The following is a 23,500-nucleotide window of genomic DNA, read 5'->3' as shown; positions in this document are numbered from 1 at the left end:
AGGTGCAAGAACTGCCTTAGGGATTATACACAAAGTTTATAGCAGTAATGAACACATAATGGTAATCATACACTTAATTAAGAAAGTAAAATTAGGGATATGCTTACATATCTCCTGTAAATCAAATAAAATGCATCATAAGGAGAAAATTAGAAATACATACTAAGCAGAATATGAGTACTGTGTCATACAGATTCATTCAAATTGTGGATCAAATTGTCCTGGCTATTTCAGTAACAATAATGATTTGCAATCTATACATATGCATATATCACTGAACATATTCTAAAGTAAGTAAAGTAAGCCCTTGAAATAATTTCATATATTTTCTTTAGCATTTGCAGTTTTATCTCCAACACAAATTTTACTTGGTTGGGAATAATGTTTCAAAGTACAACAGTCTTCTCTTTATGCATACACCCATCTAGCTAAATAACCAAGTTGATTCAAGTAATCCATAAACTCTTAAATAGGCCCAATTAGACCCATCATGTTACCATAAAGTACTATAAAAATATCTTTCAAGTTCTGCAATCTTTGAGTTTCATGCTCAGCCCTAAATTCTTATATCCTGACTTTCATGCATTATTTCCACAAGTTTTGCATTTGTCATGTATTGGTCATGCATTTGTACCAGCTATAGGTATTCAATACATAAATATTATGTATTGAATACCCATTTCTGTGTGTAGTTCATATTATCTGATAATACAAACCACCTGCTAACCACAACACTCATCATCCCAACTTGCATGCAAAAGGAGTGAGGAAAATTAGCAATGGCACTGGTGCATTCCACATAGAACACACAAGCAAGAGGTTTCTCAGTACTACTGGGATGGATGCAATACTGCTGCACTGATGAATCACTCCAGATATAAGGACAAGTACACACTCAAATAGTTTTAGAGCAAAGGCACTGCTACTGATTAGCTATATTTCATCCTGAACTAATGAAGTTATCATCATCATTATTGGTATGCAAACATTTCTTACATCCAACAATTATTGTACGAAGGCAACAGGATAAAGAAAAGAATTTGTTCAGTTCAACAGCTACCAAATTATTCACTGTGTACATATGTATGTAGTGACTAACTCTGTTATCCTATGATATTGAAATTACTTTAAATTACTGATCAATAATGATCTGGTTTTGAGGCAAAGATGCATAGCTGATCCCCAAGTTAATGAAAGAGAAACAAGATAAAAATTATTGTAATAACATAAAAAGACTAGAAAGCCTTATAAACTAAGCAACAAACCAAGCAAACCAATATGAAAGACAGTAATAAGATCAATAAGGAAATGGTTAAGGCATGTCATGAACAATTTGAGCACGAAATGGGAAACCACAGATTATGGGAGAAGGCAAGACAGACAGAACTAACTTCAGAGATAAAAACTTAAAAGTGATATTACATACCAATCACAAAAAAATACTAATTAGCTTTGATGTTATGTCTTACATCACTAAAATTTTAAATTTCATACATAAAAAGCAGATACCGTACACAGAAACTATGATATAAAAAAAGGACCATCTCTCACCTTTTCTATGTCCTCTTCAAAACAAGAGGAACAAATATTAAACTTCTTTATCAGGTTTTAGGCATCACAAGATGATTCTGGAAATGATAAAATATTCAAAACATTTCAGTTAGTAAGAATTATTAAAGACATGACAGCTACTAAGACAAGACAAGAGAAGCAAGATTGAGACTGAGATTTGGGATGCAAGATTGAGAACTTACCCAGCAAGGGGCAGAGAGAATACTCCTGCTACATTGCCTGTCCTCTTAAAAACTTCACCTTACCAAGCTTGTCAGCCATAGGAAAACAAAGGTGAAAGGAGTTACTAGTAGAAGCTACAAATTTATGAAATACCTGAAAAAAATTCCAGGGAAAGTAATTTCCTGAAATGTTATGTATACATAGTACAGGTGTCCCTCGGTTAACGATCGACTACTTAACGATATTTCGCTCATACGATCCCTCCAAATTAATCCCTATTTTTTGGTTAACGATCGCCAAAATTCGGTTAACGATCGGATTGACCAATCGCAATCGCGATCGCAATCGCGATCGCAGCGCCTCCATCCACCCGCGGCCCGTGCAGTAAACACACCACAGTCTTTCCCGCTGTTTTGATTGTGCAACAACAACTCTATCACGCTCGCTCTAAACTTCTTTTTGTGCTTATTTGTGATCAAGTGAACTTAGTGATGGCTTCCAAGCGACCCAACGATTGTTCTCCACCGGAGATAAGGCTAAAAATCGAGAAAGAGCATTGGCCTTGATATTAAGTTGAACATTGTGACTCGTCATGAGGGTGGTGAAGGGGTAAACTCTATTGCTCGTGCCCTTGGTTTATCTCAATCAACTGTATCAACAGTTCTCCAGAAAAAGTACAAGTGAAGCAGCAGGCCAACCAAGTCACAAACCTGCACAAACACACAACAACTCGTAACAGGGAACCGATTATGGAAAAATTGGAACGTTTGCTGAGGCTATGGATTGAAGACCACACACACCGCCGCATGCCTCTTTCTACCCAACTCGTTACTACTAAGGCACTGAGCCTGTGGGAGGACCTGAAACCAGAATTCAACATAGGCGAGACAGTGTCCTTCAAGGCCAGTAAGGGGTGGTTTGAACGTTTCAAACATCGTGGAGTCTACACAACCTCAAGGTTAGTGGGGAGGCAGCAGTTCGGATCAACCGCTGCAAACGCCTTCAAGCCTTTGCTTAAAGAGCGCATCGAGGAAGGAGGTTATTCAGCCAAGCAGGTTCTAAACTTTGACGAGACAGGCCTGTATTGGAAGAAGATGTCATCGAGAACGTTTATAGCAAAGGAGGAGAAGTCGGCACCAGGATTCAAGGCATCTAAAGACAGGTTAACATTATTGGTGGGGGGGAATGCCGCTGGTGATCTTAAGCTTAAACCATGCCTTATTTACCATTCCCAAAACCCAAGAGCTCTGTCTGGCTATATTAAGGAATATTTGCCCGTAGTATGGAAGGCAAACAAAAGGGTGGATGACGACTGTTATCATGCAAAGTTACGTGACAGGATACCTCTCCAAATTCCTAAAAGAATATGCTGCCCAAAACAACATTGCTAACAGATTTCTCTTGCTGTGTGACAACGCCCCAGCCACCCAGAGAGCATGAATGACTGGGCAGATAATATTGAGGTCATGTTTATGCCCCCAAACACAACTGCCCTCATCCAGCCGATGGACCAAGGAGTCATCGCTACTTTCAAGGCCTATTACCAGCGGCGCACCATGAAACAGCTGTTGGCCTGCATTGACACCCCTGACAAGCCGACCATGAAACAATTTTGGAAGGATTATAACATTAAAAAGGGGATCGACAACATCGACGAGTCATGGAAGGAGGTGTCCAAGTCGGCAATGAATGGATGTTGGCGTAATTTGTGGCCTGAGTGCGTGGAACGTAAACAGGAAGTCCCTGTCGATGTTACAGCAGTAAGGAAAGACATCGTTCATATCTCCCATAAGGCAGGCTTCAATGAGGTGGACGAGAATGACGTACAAGAACTGCTGGACAGTCATTCTGAGCCTCTCTCCAACGACGACCTCATGGAGTTGGAGAAACAAAATACTTTGGAGGAAATGGAGGAGGACAAGGAGCCTGAAAGAACCCTCTCCGTCAAGATTTTCGAGGAGATTTTTAATCATATTAACCAGGCCATACATCTTCTCCAGGAGAATGACCCCAACCCAAACCGAAGTAATGGCGTGACTAATGCTATAGAAAATGACATGAAAGTGTATAAAGAACTATTTGAGGCAAAGAAAAGGATGGCAAAACAGACAGTCATCTCATCTTTCTTCAAACCACTCACCAGCAACTCCATCCACCTCCCAAGCTACCCCATCCACCTCAAAAGCAATCCCATCTACTTCCATAGGAGTCATCTCGTCGTACTTCAAAGTTCGTCCTGCTACCTCGAAAAAAACTCCACCCATCCAAAACAACTCCATATATATATCACATCCATATATATATATATATATCAAGAATTTGAAGGGTTTGAAGCAGCTATATGATATATATATATCACATCCACTCCTCAAGGTAAGTACTACCAATTCTAAAGGTGTAAATAACAACTAACAACATAGAAAGTGTCGTTTATTTACGCATCGCGAAATACATGTATGTAGTTGATAATTTCAATGTTAGCGATCGTTTCGGTTAATCTGTTTTTGGGAAACGTAACCCTATAATACCCATGAATACTATGTGTACTCTATTTATCTTTGGGTAAATGTCTGGAGGAAAAGAGTCTGACATTTGGTAATAATGAATGCATCAATGGTTGTATTTGGATGGCTTCAACATAAAATAAGCAAAAAAAAAAAAAAAAAAAAAAAAAAAAGAGGTGGGGGAAACCTAGATTTATGGAAAATTTCTTTGGTCAATTTGCAGTTTCACCCAACCATGAACTCTCTTATGTGACTCATGTCTTTATGGTGAGAACTGTAGTGAAATAATTGATGGTAGGCACTAGGCACTGTCCTATTAAAGTGGTCCCTCCAGCTCACCTAATTTCCCGGCTTCCCCTTTGCAGCTCTTTCACTTGGCTGAAATGATGTGGGAATGAAAATATGATAACCAAAACTAACCTAACCCTAACTTTAACCTAACCTAATTATACTATAGGTCAGAAGGGCTCTGAAGAAGACGTATCTTTTTTTTTTTTTTTTTACGTAGGGAAGAGGGCCAGCCAAGGGCAAAAAAAAGAAAGTTAGAAAAAGGCCCACTTGAGGGCTGGCTCTCCAAAGAGTTCAAAAAGTGCCAAAACCGTCAGCCAGAATTAGGGGAGCAAATGCCTCGATACCTCCCTCTTAAAAGAAGACAAGTTGTAGGAATTCGGAAATACAGATGCAGGGAGGGAGTTCCAGAGTTTACCAGTGAAAGGGATGAATGATTGAGCGTACTGGTTAACTCTTGCATTAGAGAGTTGGACAGAATAGGGATGAGAGGAAGAAGAAAGCCTTGTGCAGCGTGGCCGCAGGAGGAGGGAGGCATGCAGTTAGCAAGATCAGTAGAACAGTTACCATGAAAATAGCGATAAAATATAGAAAGGGATGCAACATTTCGGCGGTGAGAAAGAGACTGAAGACAGTTAGTCAGAGGAGGGAGTTGATGAGACGAAGAGCTTTCGATTCCACCCTATCAAGCAAAGCTGTGTGACTGGAACCCCCAAACATGCGAAGAGTACTCCATACAGGGACGGATAAGGCCCTTATACAGAGTAAGCAGTTGGAGGGGCGAGAAAAACTGTCGGAGACGCCTCAGAACACCTAACTTCATAGAAGCTGTTTTAGCAAGAGATGAGATGTGAAGTTTCCAGTTAAGATTATGAGCAAAGGACAGACCGAGGATATTCATTGTGGAAGAGGGAGACAGTTGAGTGTCATTGAAGAAGAGGGGATAGTTGTCTGGAAGGTTGTGTCGAGTTGATAGATGGAGGAATTGAGTTTTGAGGCATTGAAAACTACTAGATTTTCTCTGCCCCAATCGGAAATCTTAGAAAGATCGGAAGTCAGGCGTTCCGTGGCGTCCCGCGTGATCTGTTGATTTCCTGAAGGGTTGGACGTCTCTGAAAGAACGTGGAAAGATGTAGGGTGGTATCATCAGCGTAGGAGTGGATAGGGCAAGAAGTTTGGTTAAGAAGGTCATTAATGAATAATAGAAAGAGAGTGGGTGACAGGACAGAACCCTGAGGAACACCACTATTAATAGGTTTAGGAGAAGAACAGTAGCCGTCTACCACAGCAGCAATAGAGCGGTCGGAAAGGAAACTTGAGATAAAGTTGCAGAGAGAAGGATAGAAGCCGTAGGAGGGCAGTTTTGAAATCAAAGCTTTATGCCAGACTCTATCAAAAGCTTTTGATATGTCTAACGCAACAGCAAAAGTTTCACCGAAATCTCTAAAAGAGGATGACCAAGACTCAGTAAGGAAAGCCAGAAGATCACCAGTAGAGCGACCTTGACGGAAGCCATACTGGCGATCAGACAGAAGATTGTGAAGTGACAGATGTTTGAGAATCTTCCTATTCAGGATAGATTCAAAAACTTTAGACAAGCAAGAGATTAAAGCTATAGGACGGTAGTTTGAGGGGTTAGAACGGTCACCCTTTTAGGAACAGGCTGAATGTAGGCGAACTTCCAGCAGGAAGGAAAGGTAGAAGTCGATAGACAAAGTTGGAAGAGTTTGGCCAGGCAAGGTGCAAGCACAGAAGCACAGTTTTTGAGAACAATAGGAGGGACCCCATCAGGTCCATAAGCCTTCCGAGGGTTTAGGCCAGCAAGGGCATGGAAAACATCATTACGAAGAATTTTGATTGTAGACATGAAATAGTCAGAGGGAGGAGGAGAGGAGGGACAAGCCCAGAATCGTCCAAGGTGGAGTTGTGAGCAAAGGTTTGAGAAAAGAGTTCAGCTTTAGAGACAGAAGAGATGGCAGTGGTGCCATCAGGATGAAATAAAGGAGGAAAGATGAAGAAGTGAAGTTATTTGAGATGTTTTTGGCTAGATGCCAGAAGTCACGAGGAGAGTTTGAGTTTGAAAGATTTTGACATTTCCTATTTATGAAAGAGTGTTTGGCAAGTTGAAGAACAGACTTGGCATGATTCCGGCAGAGATATAAAGTGCATGAGATTCAGGAGATGGAAGGCTCAAGTACCTTTTGTGGGCAACCTCTCTATCATGTATAGCACGAGAACAGGCTGAGTTAAACCAAGGTTTAGAAGGTTTAGGTTGAGAAAAGAATGAGGAATGTACGCCTCCATGCCAGATACTAACACCTCTGTTATGCGTTCAGCACAAAGAGATGGGTCTCTGACACGGAAGCAATAATCATTCCAGGAAAATCAGCATAATACCTCCTCAGGTCCCCCAACTGGCAGAGGCAAAACGCCAGAGGCACCTTCGCTTTGGGGATCCTGCGGAGGGATTGGAAAAATAGGACAAGATACAGAAATGAGATTGTGATCGGAGGAGCCCAACGGAGATGAAAGGGTGACAGCATAAGCAGAAGGGTTAGAGGTGAGGAAGAGATCAAGAATGTTGGGCGTGTCTCCAAGACGGTCAGGAATACGAGTAGGGTGTTGCACCAGTTGCTCTAGGTCATGGAGGATAGCAAAGTTGAAGGCTAGTTCACCAGGGTGGTCAGTGAAGGGAGAGGAAAGCCAAAGCTGGTGGTGAACATTGAAATCTCCAAGAATGGAAATCTCAGCGAAAGGGTAGAGGGACAGAATGTGCTCCACTTTAGAAGTTAAGTAGTCGAAGAAATTACTATAGTCAGAAGAGTTAGGGAGAGATAAACAGCACAGATGAATTTAGTTTGAGAGTGACTGTTAAGTCGTAGCCAGATGGTGGAAAATTCGGAAGACTCAAGAGCGTGGGCACAAGAGCAAGTTAAGTCGTTGCGTACATAGACGCAACATCCAGCTTTGGAATGAAAATGAGAATAGAGAAAGTAGGAGGGAACAGAGAAGGGCTACTGTCAGTTGCCTCAGACAGCTGTGTTTCGGTGAGGAAAAGAAGATGAGGTTTAGTAGAGGAGAGGTGGTGTTCCACAGATTGAAAATTAGATCTAAGACCGCGAATGTTGCAGAAGTTAATGTAGAAAAAGTTGAGGGAGGTGTCAAGGCATTTGTGGTCTTCAACAGGAGAGGTGTCCGACGTGGGGACATTTTGGTCCCTCCCAGAGGGGACTCCAAGGCGTTGTTTATTTCGGGTCCCATTTTTCTTTTAAATTTTGATTTGGAGTGAAGGGTGTATGTGTGGTAAGTGCATGTAGTTTTGTGTGAAGGAGAGCTGTCTTTACAGGGCAGGCTGTGACTACCCCCTTGAGTTGTGAGACACAAAGGGAAACATTCAACGAGATCACAACTAGCTTTAATGGAAGGTTCACAGCACCTCCTGAACTAGTGCTATTAGATCTCACTGGGAGTAAATTATTGTTTCGGTAGGTGTCTACTACCTCCCTCAAACAAGTTATGTTAGCTAAGTTAGGTGGCATTATCCTAATATAGACATTCCTCCAGCTGTCCTTGTTTCCTGGCTCCCCTTTTGCAGCTCTTTCACACAGCTGATTTGACGTCACGCTATTGGTCAACAAGGAAAAGAGAGGGAAAAGATATTAAATGGAGGAAATGACAAAGAAAAATTGATGATAAATGGAGGAAATGGAAATAAAACAGGATAGAAAGAAAATGGATAACAAATGAAGGAAATGGGAATAAAACAAGATAAACAAAAAATTGGCTAACAAATGAAGGAAATAGGAATAAAACAAGAGATAAACAAAAAATGAATAACAAATACAGGAATAGGAGGAAATGGGAATGAAAATATGACAATAAATAAAGGAATAGGGTGATACTATAATGAAAGAACAGATAGAAAGAAAAATGGATAATGAATAGGGGTATAGTAGGAAATGGTAATGAAAATGAGAATGAATAAGGGAATAGGAAGAAATGGAAATGAGAATATGGTAATCAATAAGGGAAAAGGAGAAAATGGTAATATAATAGCAGATAGAAAATGGATAATAAATAACTCACAGAAACTCTCAGACGACTCCTGGAAGAGTCCGGTTCAGGCTTGTAACTCCAACTCTGAATTACATTTTCCAGACCCTGTGGTTGAGGTCAAACTTGTGGCTCCCTATTTTTTCAGTATAATTAAACCTTTGCTCTTAATTTTTCCATACATCGTCTAATTTTCTTTCCAACTCTTGAACTGATTTAGCATTTATCACACTGTCTGGGAGGCTGTTGCAGTCATTCACCACCCTATCACAAAAGGAATACTTTTTGATGTCTAATTTTGCTTTTTGCTTAAATATTTTCGTTCCATGACCACAAGTTTGCAATCCTTCCTGCATTTTAAACAAGCCTTCACATACATCTTTGTTATACACTCCATTGATAATTTCATAGGTTTCTGCCATATCTCCTCTTGATCTTCTATAGTATGTCAATGTTGGTAGGTCTAGTTTCTTCAGCCTTTATTCATAGGAGAAATCCTTCAAACCTGGAATTAATTTTATTGCCGTGCTGAACCCTTTCAAAGGCCTTCACATCCTTCTTCATGTAAGGACACCACAATTGATTGGCATATTCCAGGTGTGGTTGAATCAATGCCACATACAAAGATTTAAATATTTCCTCATCCATGCTAACGAATGTCCTTATTAACCCAACCATCCTATCTGTTTTATTTATTTTTTCTGCAAAATGTTCCTTGAAATTTAACTCCTGGTTGATCCTCACCCCTAAATCTTTCTCTCCTTTAATCTAGTTCAAATCTTCATTCATAGTATATTGAAACATACCTGTATGTTTTACCAATTCTCATCAAATTACATTGCTTTGGGTGAAACCTTAATAGCCATTTCTTTTGACCATTCATTCATTCTATTAAGATCTTGAATTTTCAACAGTCCCTCTCATCCTTTATTATTCTAAACACTGGTATTATCTGCATACAAAAATAAGGGAATAGGGAGAAATAGGAATGAGAATGATCACGAATAAGGGAAGTGAAAATATGATACGAATAAGTTAATAGAAGGAGCATGTGTGTTGTTGACCAATAGCGTGGCTTCCTAGATGTGACGTGAAATCAGCTGCATGAAAAAAGCTACGAAGAGGAAGCCAAGAAACGAGGAGAGCTGGAGGGACGTATATATTTGGACAGTGCCAGTTGGTTAAGTTGGATTAGTTATCGTTATATACTTCCAACGCAAATGAATATTTTTCGAGTAAAGACTTTTTTTTAACTCCAACTTATGCCTACCTATCATTTTTAACGATCTTGGGGAACCTATGGGAAATCGAGATATTTGGGTAGTAGACCACCACGTCTGCGAGGAAGACCTTCTACAGCTTGATTAAGTACAACTCTACTCCTCTGTAAGCAACAAAATCTAGTGATCTCATTACAGTTTATCCAGGGTGAAATTAGTCATAAAGTTTGCTTGCAATATATAATCTCAGCGCTCATCATTTACTTGAAGAGAAAAATAATAAAACATACTTGTGGACGGAGTAGTAGGTAAAATCTTGGGTGCTGAAAATGAGTGGTGGGACTTATCCTGCCTGATGAGGGAAACATGCACGCAACTACACAACAACAAACAGCGCCAGCCAAACAGCGGCACAACACCACACACACTCTCTTTGCCAGGCTGCCAGCCGCACTAGGCGCTCTATTCGCCAGCTGTGTTCGGAGTCTGTTGTGCTAATATGTTCATCGACGGTGTACACAACTTAACTACACAGAATAACTTGCATTTAATTCCAACTGAATGTAAAATGAATAACAGAAAAATACAGTACTAAAAATTAAGATTTTAGAGAATCACGATTATATACCTAACTAACACATAAACAATTAATGATTGTTTTAAAGTACACGTAACCACTACCGTGAACAGCGGCAAAGTTTGAATTTTATGACATTAGACGTGTTCTAACTTCTTTGGTTGAAAACGAAAGATACTGAACCTAGAAAGATACGATGTGGCTTAAAATGCCAGAGGAAACCCACAATCCATGCAGTTTACACAAATTATGAAATAATGTGTCAATACCCCACAAATTATGAAATAATGTGACATACCCCACATAGTATTATGTCAATTAGTTGGAAAGATGAAAATGAAAAAAAAAAAAAAAAAGGCATACTCACGTCTGTTGCAGGGGTGCGGAAAATGTAATTATTTACATTATCAGCAACTCTCCATAGAACATGATTGTAGCCAGAAGCTAAACATGTAGGAAGACACTTTCCAAGTTTCCAGGAGCTGCTGACTCGACTGGGGTATATGCTCTGGTTTTAGGTAGGTAGATAGTAGATAGCTAGCTACACCATGCACTGGATGGAGGATTTGTTTATCTTATCTCATTGGACAGTGGTTCAGGATTTATTCCTAATTAACTTGTTTGAGGTCATCTATTAATTCGCAGTGTGCCAGGCACAGGGCCACTGGCAGCCAAGAGTTGCCGAATCACGGTAACTATCTTAATTCCGCGTGGCATCGTGATCAACACTGGTGAATGAAATGTTACCATTTTATTGCACTTAGAGTATCGCAGTTTTACTGTTTGTTGATAGTTTGGCAATATCGCGACTAACTAATAGATCAATGGTATTCGGTATATAGATTTGGCTACTATTTTGGTGGGGTGTTGTCTTTTCTAATGTCTACATCACCCCCTTTTTTATGTGTTCTTTCTCATTCGTTTATGTGAATATGCTGTCACATAATACATTTCCATCATTTTGTTATTTATTCCCTTGTGCACAATAATTTGTGGTAATGAAATAGCAGATACGTTTTACCTGTCACTTTGTCGGAACTTCGAACCCCTGTGGACCCCCACAAGCTCATCATACCTCTAATCCCAATTTATCAAGTAAAGATTTTTGTAGTTTGGAAGCTCGATTTAGTTTTTTTTTTTTTTTTTACCCTCCACTCCCCTCTGATTATTACATTTCATTCGTTATTGTATACATTTCTTACTAGATTTTTGTTTTAGTAATTTTGTTTCATGAAACCTTTTAAAATAATTATCTTTAGTAATTTTGTGGTCATATCTAACAAATGATGAATCTTTGAGCATGGTATAGAAAGAAATTGAGGAAGATATTGCTATTTATTTCATCATACAAAATGAGATTGACTGAATAATATATATATATATATATATATATATATATATATATATATATATATATATATATATATATATATATATATATATATATATATATATATATATATATATATATATATATATATATATATATATATATATATATATATATATATAGAATATATATATATATATATAAATAGCAAATCTAATATATATATATCTTGGATCCCCAAACAGAACTAGCATAACCTAACTAGGTAGAGATGGGCAAAGACCCTTTAGTTCTCCATATAGTACCTGACATAAAAGAAACTCGACATTATTCAATTCTAACTTAGAGGTTTTCCCCTACTAGATAACCACACAGATGCTAACCTAACCAACTTTGAACTGGGACTCACATGAAACATTCCCATCAGACACTAACCTAACCTAACCAGGGAAGCATATTGGCCCTTAACTGGACCCCTGTGCAGATTCATGGCCTAACCTTGTAACCTGTCCACATTACCACTGATGTAAGTACATATAGTGGGGGAGCTAAGACTAATAAACCAGGTCGATTGTCCACTTTATAGTAGAGACATGCCTTTTGGAATATAAGTACATAAGATATCTCTGAACAATATTATCGACAGTAACACATCAATCACCCCCGCTAGTAGGCGTGGCTGCCTGTTGATTAGGTCAACATCACCTGGAAACTAGAATAGAGCCTCTTTCATCATTTGCTCAATCTAACTGGGTATTTTGATGAAAGCAACGACATAACAACTTCCAAAACATCATAGGGCATATTCAGTTAAAAATTGTCCAGAGTTTTATGTTGGAGGTCTTAATTAATTGGGTCACAATTGTTTCAGAGTGATAATATTACCTAAAATGCCATTTCCAATATTACCTAAAATGCCATAACACAGTACACTGTTATTCAATCCTTTTCATCTGTCTCCAAATGGAACAATATGTCCAAGGCAAAAGGTAAATTATAATCAGAACAATCATCAGGATCAGCCTTCTAGTCTTCATGTGAACAGTCTCCGCCGAAGGCACACAAGACAGTACAGTAATACTCCGCTTAACGAACGTTCGTTTAACGAATTTCTGGTTTAATGTACTATATAAAGTTTGACCAAAAAGTCCGCATAATGTACAACCACATCCGTTTTAGCGAATTTTCTGGGTTTCAATTTGCAGGGTCAGGGACCGAACATGGTAGCTTCCCTGTGATTGACTGGCTCCCCACCTCTGTCTTTAGCGCTCCTGGAGCTGGATCCAAGATTCTTTAACAACGTCAGAGCAACCTCCTGCAGCGAAATGGCATCTATGAATGCTTGGAGGGACGGTGACAAGGTTGCTATCAGGTTGCTCTCAGGTTGCTGGGAACACCACCTCTGGAGGTGGTGTTACTGTCTTATATATGCATTTATGTTCACAAAACAACATGTCTATTTATTACCAAACCCCCAAGAAAGGATTGTTTTGTAATGCATAAAGTGAAATCTTACATGGAATAACAAAAAATAAAGCAGAGATGAGATGAGCCACAGACGAAGCGGGAGACTCGCGGCCACTTGGCCGCTTCTTCTTCTTGTGACCCTTTTGCTTGCGTGTTACTTTCATCATGATGTTTATGTTTTCACTCCTCTATTGCCTGCTATAATAGATATTATATCTTAGTATTCATATATGCTCATGCCATGAGGATAACCTTCACTCCGTGGCACTGAGTGATAGTGAATTACTAATGAAATAACGCAGTATTTCATTAATAATTCAATATCACTCAGTGCCACGGAGTTGAGGTTATCCTCATGGCATGAGCGTATATGAATACTAAGATATGATATCCCTTATAGCAGGCAATAGAGGAGTGGAAACAAATATCATGAGGAAAGACAACATGCAGGCTAAAAGGGTCACAAGAAGAAGAAGAAGCGGCCGAGTCGCCGTGAGTCTCCCGCTTCGTCTGTGGCTCACCTCATCTCTACTTTATTTTTTGGTATTCCATGTAAGATTTCACTTTACGTATTACAAAACAATCCTTTCTTGGGGGCAAGGTTTGTAAAAAGGTAATAGAAATGTTGTTTTGTGAACATAAATGCGAGAATGTGAGAGAATTTGTACGTAGCTCTTCTAACTTTCAATGACTCATATGACATCATAAAAGTAGTGGTACACCAGTGGCCCAATATGCTGCCAAATGTATATATATATATATATATATATATATATATATATATATATATATATATATATATATATATATATATATATATATTTTTTTTTTTTTTTTTTTTTTACCCATGTGGTATGTTGGGGACTAGCACAGAACGCATCCCCCCTATTTCCATTATTTCCTATGGGAAAATTACGTCTGCTTAACGAATTTTCGCTCTACGAACAGCTTTGACACCCCCTATCCTGTTCATTAAGTGGAGTATTACTGTACATTGCAGGTTTGCCTTTCTGCATGAACATCTGCCCCGGCAGCCCTGTTTGCACCCACAGCGAATCAGTTCCTTTAAGGAGTCCTGAGCTTGCTGGAGTGTCGTCCAGAATAGCGTCCAGGGTTTGTTGTCCTCTCTCTCCCATCCCCAGCTCGACGGATTTGGCAGATGTGGATCTTTCTCGAGACTCTGTGCCCACACATAGCCAGACTGATATTCTGCTCGGAGGGCATGTTGTTTCAGGGCTGCTTCCGTTGGTGGAATGCTCTCCAACGATTTACTTTTTCTTGCAAAGAGGACCTGACGAGCAACGTCCACCTTTGCCAGTGTGCTGGAGCGGTCATACATCAGAACAACAAATTGTTGGAGTGTGGCGAAGGTGTCCTCCATTACCTGCCTAGTCCATCATGGCCAAAAAAGCTCTAGTAGCTTCAGGGAATGTATTCCAGGTATTCCACACTGTTTTCTTCCCCTCCCAGCGAAAAAGGACACTGTGTCACATCCTGTGAAGGTAAGGAATGCCAGAAGTGCACGTGCTTTTTGGTCCAAGGAAATCAGCAATGTCATGGGCGGCAATGTACCTGAAGTTTTTCCCACACCCAAACACAATCCACAGTTCTGTCACTGCCATTTTGTGGAAATGCCCAATCGCTAGCACCAGAACATTCGTGTTTGTTGTCCTGATGAGGACCTTGTACAGCCCAGATCGTGCACAATCGTCTGCATGCAGAATCACACGGGTATCTGCTTCTTCGTGTGAGCAGGGTTGCAAAGTATCTTTGGCTTCGTGTGGACAGCACATAACTTTGTCGCCAATCGTGGTAACGAGTTGTTTCCCTGCTCCATACGATTTTTCTGAGAGGCTCTTTGCAATGAACTCAAAGAGGTGGGTTTTGTTGTCACTGTCCCACAAGAAGCCCTTCCAGTTGCCAGGCAATTGGGCAGATGGTAAGACCATCCTCCTGGAGCCACAACCCCTCCTCTCTCTGGCTGATGCCTTGAGACTGTCATTCTTGTACACATCCCAAACAATGTCCATCCGTGTTGCAGTTTCAAACTGTCTCTGGATGTATGGAAGGAAAATCAGGTCGACATACTCCTGAAATTCTTGTACACATCCCAAACAATGTCCACCCGTGTTGCAGTTTCAAACTGTCTCTGGATGTATGGAAGGAAAATCAGGTCGACATACTCCTGAAAGGTTTTCGCCAGCTTCGGTGACAACATCTGGACTATTGCTGCACCATCTAAGACTTTTGCATCAACCTCTGGTGTACACACAGAAACAGGGACAAGGACAGCATCGTCTAAAACATCTGCTGTGTTGTCTGAGGGGTCCACAACAATCATGGAGGCTGTATCATCCGAGATCTCTGAAGGAACATCGGGTAGGTCGTGAAAGAGTGCAGGATTGTCATCCACAGGGGTTTCAAAGAGCTGAACAGCAGCAGGCAACGGGGGACGACTTGCATGTGTAGTGAGGCTGATGACAAGGTCGGCCTTGCTGCCTGATCGGAGGTCTCCCAGGTGTACCTGAGATGGGGGCCATGGCTGGTTCTCGTGCCTAAAGAACTCTTGAAAGTTGCCACCTCTTGTCTGACATGCCATGTACAGCCTAGCAAAGAGCGCTAGATCGCTTTTCAAGACACCAAGGCTGGTTTGTTTTATAGAACGCGGTTTCTGATTTGAAAACAGTGCCAGTTTGTTCCGTTTAATGGGCTCAGAAATGGATTTTTCTCCCTTCAGAAAACACTCGTCAATAAAGTCGTTGTATTGCTGCTGTCCCAGATTTACGATGCCCTGCACTGTGTTGACAGCGTCTTCGCTCATGATATCTTTTGTGTCAAGAGCAAACAGGTAACAACTGTCCTCGATGAAGTATAGATTTAATACCATCTCTCCACTATTAAATGTCACCTTTTTCTCACCGAAGCACTGGTGCCTGAGGCAACTGACACTATTTCCTCTTCTGTTCCCTCTTACTTTCTCAATCCTCATTTTCCCTCCAAAGCTGGATGTTGTGTCTATGTGTGCAACGACTTGACTTGTTCTTGTGACCATGCTCTTGAATCTTCTGAGTTTTCTACTATCTGGCTTCGACTTCAGAGTCACTCTATAGCTAGATTTATCTGTGCTGTTTATCTCTCACCTAAGTCCTCTGATTATAAGAAATCCATTGACGATAATTCTAACTTCAAAAGTGGAGTTAGTATAGAGGTGAATCGGCACTTTTAATCGATCACTTATCAGCTCTTATATTGGCCTGGGAAAGTGTTACTGTCGCTTCTTTTAATCCTTGAGGGTACATTTATCAATGGACTAAGTGGCATATTTCTACTCTTCAGCGAACAATCATATGTCTTAGCTCCCCCACTAATACAACACAACCTTACCCTTGCTTTTCTGGATTCTTAACTATTTTCCCTATTGAGGAGAATGGATATAGAAGTTTACTTTGTAATCATCACCACTTTTCTATTTTACATAGTGTATTGGATATCCTAGAAAAATTTGACTTTTTATAAAGTACTTTCTTTCTTAATATGGTTGACATAAAATAGTGAACAATCCTTTGCTTGACAAATAACTCAGCAATCAGCTGCCTGATTTTCTCCGTAGCTACATTTAACGATGTAATTAAGGTAACTCTTGGCAAGATTTACACATTGTATAGAATCCATTTGAAAACTGAGTTCCTGTCCTACTCACACATTGTGGGAGTTAACTCTGAATGTCTACAGTATATAATGTCATGGGCTCCTCTCTTTGTAATTGGTTTACTAGAAACTTAATTCTGAAGAAGACTGATAGAGGAGACTCAAGAGGTGGACAAGGTTGTGCAGTTACCTCATATGGAATGAATGCACTTTGTTCACTAGCTTATACTGAGATCTTGTTGCAAGGGAAATCATTTTGGCTTTATAGATAAAATCGTCACATCTCTCTCTCTCTCTCTCTCTCTCTCTCTCTCTCTCTCTCTCTCTCTCTCTCTCTCTCTCTCTCTCTCTCTCTCTCTCTCTCTCTCTCTCTCTCTCTCTCTCCATACTATCAACATCATTAGTGTTCCATCTCCTATACTGTAGTGTTCCTGATTTTACAAACTTGGCAATGCCTTGTGCTGCTTTTATGAATAATTTTTTGCATACAGATTGACTAGAAATGTGGAAATAACCTGCATAGATAGATGTTTTATCATCATCCCATAGCCATTTCATCCAACTTTTGGGTATGAGTGATAATGATGCTGAAGCCTCAACAATATCTTTCTAGAATAATGTCATAATCTCAGATTCAGCTACACTTAACTATTACAGAAGAATATAAAATGAGTAGAGTGTAGTATTGAATAGATTGCATTGACCAGAAACATTTGCTTTTAAGTTGAACCATGGCTGGGGTCAACATACGAGAGGCAAGGAAGACTGATGCGAAGAAGATCTTTGAGTTGATGCAACAGCAAGCAGCAGAGCAGAACACTGTTCTTCCATCTCACCTCACTCATGAAGGTATGACTGTACAGCCGCTGTACTGGTACTCAATGATCACCTCAATAAAGAGGTAAAGTGATGTTATGTAACCATTGTCTTTATATTCAGTGACCAAAGAAACCAACACACACACACACACACACACAGAGAGAGAGAGAGAGAGAGAGAGAGAGAGAGAGAGAGAGAGAGAGAGAGAGAGAGTCATTTTCACCTACATATACACATCCTGCTGAAAAGTAGCATGTTTTTACCAGTATATATCTCCCTCTATCACCAGGCTGTTAGCCACCCAACATCCCCCTAGCTCCATCCCCCATTTTCTTTACTACAGGGCCTTCTCAGCTGCGTCCAGACTCAACTGTGTTCTCTTAATTATCCGGTACATCCTTGATCTGTCCCTGATAAATCTGAGAGAACTCAGATTGTAATTTTTAGATACTCAATATCTGTGCAAAGAGACAGTAACCAATCTGATTTTGGATAAATAACATGACTTCCAAGGAGCTTAATTTTTTCAGCTGTTGCTGAGGGTGGCTGGGGTCCGGCAGCAGTATTCATGGCATTTGTGGCAGAGAGCAAGGAGACTAAAGAAGGGGAGTTGGTTGGGTACATTCTGGCTCACCGTGCATACTCTACCTGGGAAGGCCGTGCTATGTACATCAAGGAAATATTTGTGGTCCCTGCATCTCGTCACTCAGGTGTGGCCACATACTTGTGCAAGGAAATGTTGCAGGTGTGTGTTTTAACATGCTTTTTTGCTGAACTAATGTAGTAAGGTGTATTTGGGGAGGCTGTGTTGACATACTTTTTGTTAAGTTTATGAAGAATCAAGAAATGTGTTTATGTAGCTGTAAAATAGTCACTTGTGTGGTTCCATTTTACTGTGTATTTTGCACAGTTTTCTTTTTTTGATGTACACTTATGTTCCCCATCACCCTTTTTTTTTAAATCCAATCCAAATACTGTACATTTCTTGAGAAGCTGCATATTTTTTTGTTAAAGATTTCCCATTTTACAATTTTTCTTGTTTCCTTAAATATCCAAACCATCTTCCAAATCATCTTTCTCCCTGCATTACTAGATCTTTACCTACTTCTTTGGTGTGCTCTCAGTTAGTCAGTATTTCATGATCTAGAAAGAGCAATTGATTCAAATTGAACTTTTCCTTTAATATTTACTACACACTAACTTTAGTAATGTAATATTGAATGCTCAAGATAGAAAAATTTAAGAATTCCTATTTTTTAAATGCAATTCTTGTAGATGTAAATACTATATATTTTTTGTTGGACATATTTGATATTTTGCTCATTTGCACTGTAATACCAGAACTTTTTATTTATCAGTGAAAATACATATGGGTGTGAACAAAGATTAGAAAATTTTTTCTCTCAAATGCACTGGAATTTTTCTGTATTTATTCAATGCATACACTATACAAGTACCCTTAAAATCCACTCACAAATGCACACCAAACTTTTGACAAGAGAATAAAGTTAAACTGCTCATTACCATGGACAGGTGGCTGTCAGCATGGGTTGCAGTCGGTGTGATGTGAGGGTAGACAAAGCAAATAAGGCTGCTAAGGGTCTGTTTGAGAAGCTTGGTGCTAAGAATCTTACTGAAGCTGAGGACTGGCATCTCTTCTTGATGGACAGTAAGGCAATGACAGAAATGAAGGCCAGGTGAGTGCAATGTCCTTATTTGTATACTAGATATTATGTGTATTCTCAAATAATGATTATTCCATCATACACCAATCAGTTGCTTAAGTAGAATTATAATTTATTTTAGTGTTGTGAAGAATATGTATGAATATAAAATTATATAAATGAATGTCTCAGATTTTGAGTAGAAAAAGCTATTAACACAGAATAGACAAGTAAAGATAGGAAATAAAGATTGTAATATTTACACATAATCATTAGGTATTATCTTAGGGGCTGCTGTGGTACAGTGAGACTGCATGTGCTTTCGGGGCTGCAGGGTCCTCAAGCACATGGGTTCAAAATCCTGGCAATGGTCCAAGATTAGGAAGGGCATTCACTCAGGGTAAAGGTTCCCATATACCAAAACCAAAGTAGGCTATTTCCTAGCCCAATAGTATAGGGACACTGGATGTAAAAACTTGAAAAATTAGTTGTTATCTTGCTTAGAGTCAGAGTGATTACTGCAGCAGGTCTTTTAACGAATTTGCTGCTGAATTTCTTTTCACAGGTGTAAGAGCAAAAGGCCATCACAGGTGCGCCAAGCCATCCCTGAGGACATGGCTAGCGTGATGGCCATGATCCAAGAATTGGCAGATTATGAGAAGATGTCTGATGGTCCTAAGATAAATGCTCACAGTATGTACTGGAATAAGTCTTTATGTACCACTCAAGGTCTTTGTAACTGTCACTCTGACTGTACAGCACCAGTTTTCACTGTGAAATGCTTTTCATACTGATCACCATTTGTTCTTTCACTGCTGGTATTTAGTATGACAATCAGTTTATGTGTCCTATTGCAATGTAGTATAACAATCATGCTTTATTTGATTCAAAATGGTAAACATAAAATTTTGTTATTGTTATTATCTGTTACTATTAGTAGAGAAGTTATGATTTACATCACACAAATCCATGCCTTAATGCCTAAAACATGGGTGTGAGAAAGAAGTGATGGATATCCAGCCAGTGCTTTGTAGGCTTTTGGTGTCACATTGTTAATCAGGTTTGGTTGAACTTTTTTTTTTAATTGGCTGCAGGAACTTTAGGACATGTTATTTTCTTGCATCACAGACAATACATATCATCAAAATTTAAAGACCTGTCCACAATAGGATATATGGTGTAGAAACTTTAAACTATTTCAAAGTGTTTGCAGACTACTTTCAAACTGACTGCCAGATTTTCTAAGGCCTACTACATAATGCATCATAGACTAATAATTTTCTTTGAGAGAAGGGATAATTATTATTAGGTACAAATTAAGTGGCCATAGCAGTGACAATTTATATTAAGACCAACTTTTACACTATGTTTAACTAATGCCTCATAATCTACAAACTCTATAAAAACTGTCTTCTTACACCTTATTTTGTGTAAATATTGGATTTACGCTTAAATTTGAAATGTAGTATTCAAAGTGTATTAGTATCCATGGAGTGATCTGCTTGTAAAAATAATTGCGCATCCAAGGTTTGGGTTTTAGCTTGTAATTAGTCCTTTTTAAGCATAAAAGAAGGTACCAGAATGTGTAATTTCCTGTAATTCTGTAATGAAACAGTTATTCATTGCTCCATGGGATTGCCCCAAGATAAAAATTTTATAAGATTGCATGATCAGAAATACTTTGTGCCTCTTAATACTTAATAACCATGATTCACTAAAATTAGTGTTCTCTCATTTTTCCCCATTGTTTATTTATTAATTTATTAGTTATCTTTCTCACCCAATGATTAATGACTTCTGCAGCTCTGGTGACAGATTCTTCCCCGGACACATTCTTTGAATGCTTTGTAGCAGAGAAAGATGGGACCCTGGTAGGTTACGTGTTACCCTACCATACTTTCTCATGCCAGGGTTATGGTATATACATGGAGGATCTCTATGTAAAGCCAGATCACCGCAGCCAAGGCCTGGGAACAGCTCTCATGGCTCAAGTTGCTCAGGTAAGTATTATCTGCTAATGCCTCAAGTTTAGTGTTCATTACTGTTTTGATATAACATGAGAGAATACCCACTTATTGCTAAGAATGATGAAAACTGTTAAGAATGGCAGAAATCAATGATAACACTTGATCTGATGGGATTGGTCAGCCACAAGAAAACAAATACATGTATTACATTATCAGTTCATGATGTTTGCTTTCTCTTTCCTGCTTCAGATTTTGCATGTCTCAAATTTTCATCATTATTCATGAAGGTAACAAAGGCATGACCTTGGTTGCCAACACAGTGTAGATAGACCCATCACTCACATTTTTGTTAATATCTCTTATCTGTCCATCTATCTATATATCTATATTTAGACTGCCCAGTCTTTTCACTCTTGTCAATTGTTTCTGCTCATTTGAGTAAGAAGCTAGAGGATGGAGTTAATCAACTGATCTTGTTGGTGCAGCCATAGGTTAGGCCAGTGGTTTCCAACATTTTCTAAATTCAATCACCATTCCAGGAGCTTTTGAGAAATTAAAATACTCTCTCTCTCTCCTAGGGCAAAATTACCTTCAAAATTCTTGTCTTTCTCTAGTTAAGACTAGAAATGTATTAATGAAAGTATTAGGTCTCAATATTGAACACCACCACTCAATCACAAACACTTGTTAATAATTGCTGGATGTATAATAAAACAAAAAGCCACATTTCAAGCCAATGAAGCACAAGTTACTTCCAAGTATAATGTACTAATATAATGCATACATTTGTAATAATCATACTTTTATCTCATTTTAAATGTATTTCTTACATGACAATTATCTTCCTACAATATCTTTTACTTCTATTTTATACACTGTCTCAAAATTATTTGACAGAGCATATAGAGTACATCTTTTCAGGTGATTGACAAGCACAAATAATAAATCTTTTGTCTTAAGAATCAAGAAAAGCTTATCTTTGTGTAATTTATAAGCCTGTTTTAATAATATGACATGATGAAGGGGTTGTATAGTAAAGGATGCTGAATGAAACCTCTCTATGTGACTGTACATGCTTCTGTAACCACTTACCTATTTCTCCAGCCATATAATTTATTCATATAAAAGCTGAGGCTAAAATTCAGCTATTTGTTACCACACATGACTTTTGCCAATGAAATTTTCATTTATTAATTTTTTTTTCATAATTCTAATTGATATTGTATTATACTGTTTCCAGCATGGCCTTACCTTGGAAGCCAACCATCTTGAGTTCAGTGTTCTTTCCTGGAACACTCCAAGTATTGCCTTTTACCAAGTAATGGGTGCCACTAACATTACTACAGACAGAGGTGTTCAGCTGTACCGTTTTATTGATTCTGTCATGAGGAAGTATGTTCAATAAGTATAAAAAGAAGTGTCTATTGATAAATTGCAGATGAAGTGAAGTTGCAATCAGATTATCTGAATTTATTATTCAACTTTGCAGTGTAGATCTTTCTAAATCTCCAGTCCATTTGCTTATTCCTTTCAAATTATTTGCTTATTGTATTGTACTTTGAAGTGGAGGACCTCAGACTAAATCAATCTGATTGTTCATGGTATACTTCCTGATTTTATTATGTTCTTAAAGAAAGTCTTACCAATATCTGTTATGCAAAGGAAAACTAAGCAAATTCAAATCAACTTTATTTTGTGCATATTTTGTGCTACAAACATAACAGTATAAGGTAAGTGTGCTTTAACAACTGTTTTGAATAAAATTATACTATATTTTAGACAAGAAGTAAAATTAATACCCTTGACTTGTGTACTACTGCATTAACAAAAGTGTTTTCATATATTTCTTTCCTTGAGGAAATAATCAATTATGCCATATTAAGTAGAAAGTCTTCCATAACAATATAAAAAAGTTTTCTAGATATACTGTTAACAAAGCTGAATAACATTTGAGCTATATTGGGCCCTGATTAAACCGCTCAGCCACAGCTCCTCTCATGTTGCAATCAATGCATTTATCATATAAAATTTTATATCAGATTATTCATAATTGGTATGAAAAAACAGCTTATAAATACTGATATATCAGATACATCACAAAGAAATGACAAAATTGATGAAAGAAAAATAATGTAAAAGATTTAGTGTGGGTAGATTAATTATGTGTATCACTACTTGATTAGTAAAAAGTACGATTTACTTGGATCCTGAATGCTCACAAAGCTCGCA

The 23,500-nt window shown here is 38.7% G+C and overlaps 2 protein-coding genes across 4 annotated transcripts in view; one reads left to right on the top strand and one right to left on the bottom strand.

The window, feature by feature from the left end:
- LOC123516630 (transcription initiation factor IIE subunit beta-like) overlaps window positions 1–10,330 on the bottom strand; it is a 73,131-nt gene extending 62,801 nt beyond the window's left edge. The window contains exons 1-2 of the mRNA XM_045276205.1: window positions 10,090–10,330; window positions 1,552–1,628 (exon numbers count right to left, since the gene is read on the bottom strand). The gene's annotated coding sequence lies outside the window, so the exon portion shown is untranslated. The remainder of the gene's footprint in view (window positions 1–1,551; window positions 1,629–10,089) is intronic.
- Window positions 10,331–10,736: 406 nt separating this feature from the next.
- Window positions 10,737–23,050, top strand: LOC123516981 (thialysine N-epsilon-acetyltransferase-like). 3 transcript variants are annotated; one of them, XM_045276784.1, is made up of 7 exons: window positions 10,737–10,894; window positions 17,546–17,670; window positions 18,171–18,385; window positions 19,174–19,337; window positions 19,870–19,997; window positions 21,108–21,304; window positions 22,512–23,050. In XM_045276784.1, the coding sequence occupies exons 2-7, from the start codon at window positions 17,553–17,555 to the stop codon at window positions 22,674–22,676; spliced, it is 987 nt and encodes a 328-aa protein (XP_045132719.1). In that variant the 5' UTR covers window positions 10,737–10,894; window positions 17,546–17,552; the 3' UTR covers window positions 22,677–23,050. The 3 variants fall into 3 exon arrangements, with proteins under 3 accessions (XP_045132719.1, XP_045132720.1, XP_045132718.1); XM_045276785.1 differs by lacking the exon at window positions 10,737–10,894 and adding an exon at window positions 11,049–11,067; XM_045276783.1 differs by lacking the exon at window positions 10,737–10,894 and adding an exon at window positions 13,653–13,725.
- Window positions 23,051–23,500: the final 450 nt, after the last annotated feature.

This window comes from Portunus trituberculatus, chromosome 41 (genome assembly GCF_017591435.1).
Source record: "Portunus trituberculatus isolate SZX2019 chromosome 41, ASM1759143v1, whole genome shotgun sequence".
NCBI lineage: Eukaryota > Metazoa > Arthropoda > Malacostraca > Decapoda > Portunidae > Portunus > Portunus trituberculatus.
This window is presented reverse-complemented; position numbering and strand designations above follow the sequence as displayed.

Coding starts and splice junctions, on each gene's coding strand:
- LOC123516981 (XM_045276784.1), top strand. CDS start 17,553: ATGGCTGGGGTCAACATACGAGAGGCAAGGAAGACTGATGCGAAGAAG. Junction 17,671..18,170: donor ATCTCACCTCACTCATGAAG/GTATGACTGTAC, acceptor TAATTTTTTCAG/CTGTTGCTGAGGGTGGCTGG. Junction 19,998..21,107: donor TCCTAAGATAAATGCTCACA/GTATGTACTGGA, acceptor TGACTTCTGCAG/CTCTGGTGACAGATTCTTCC.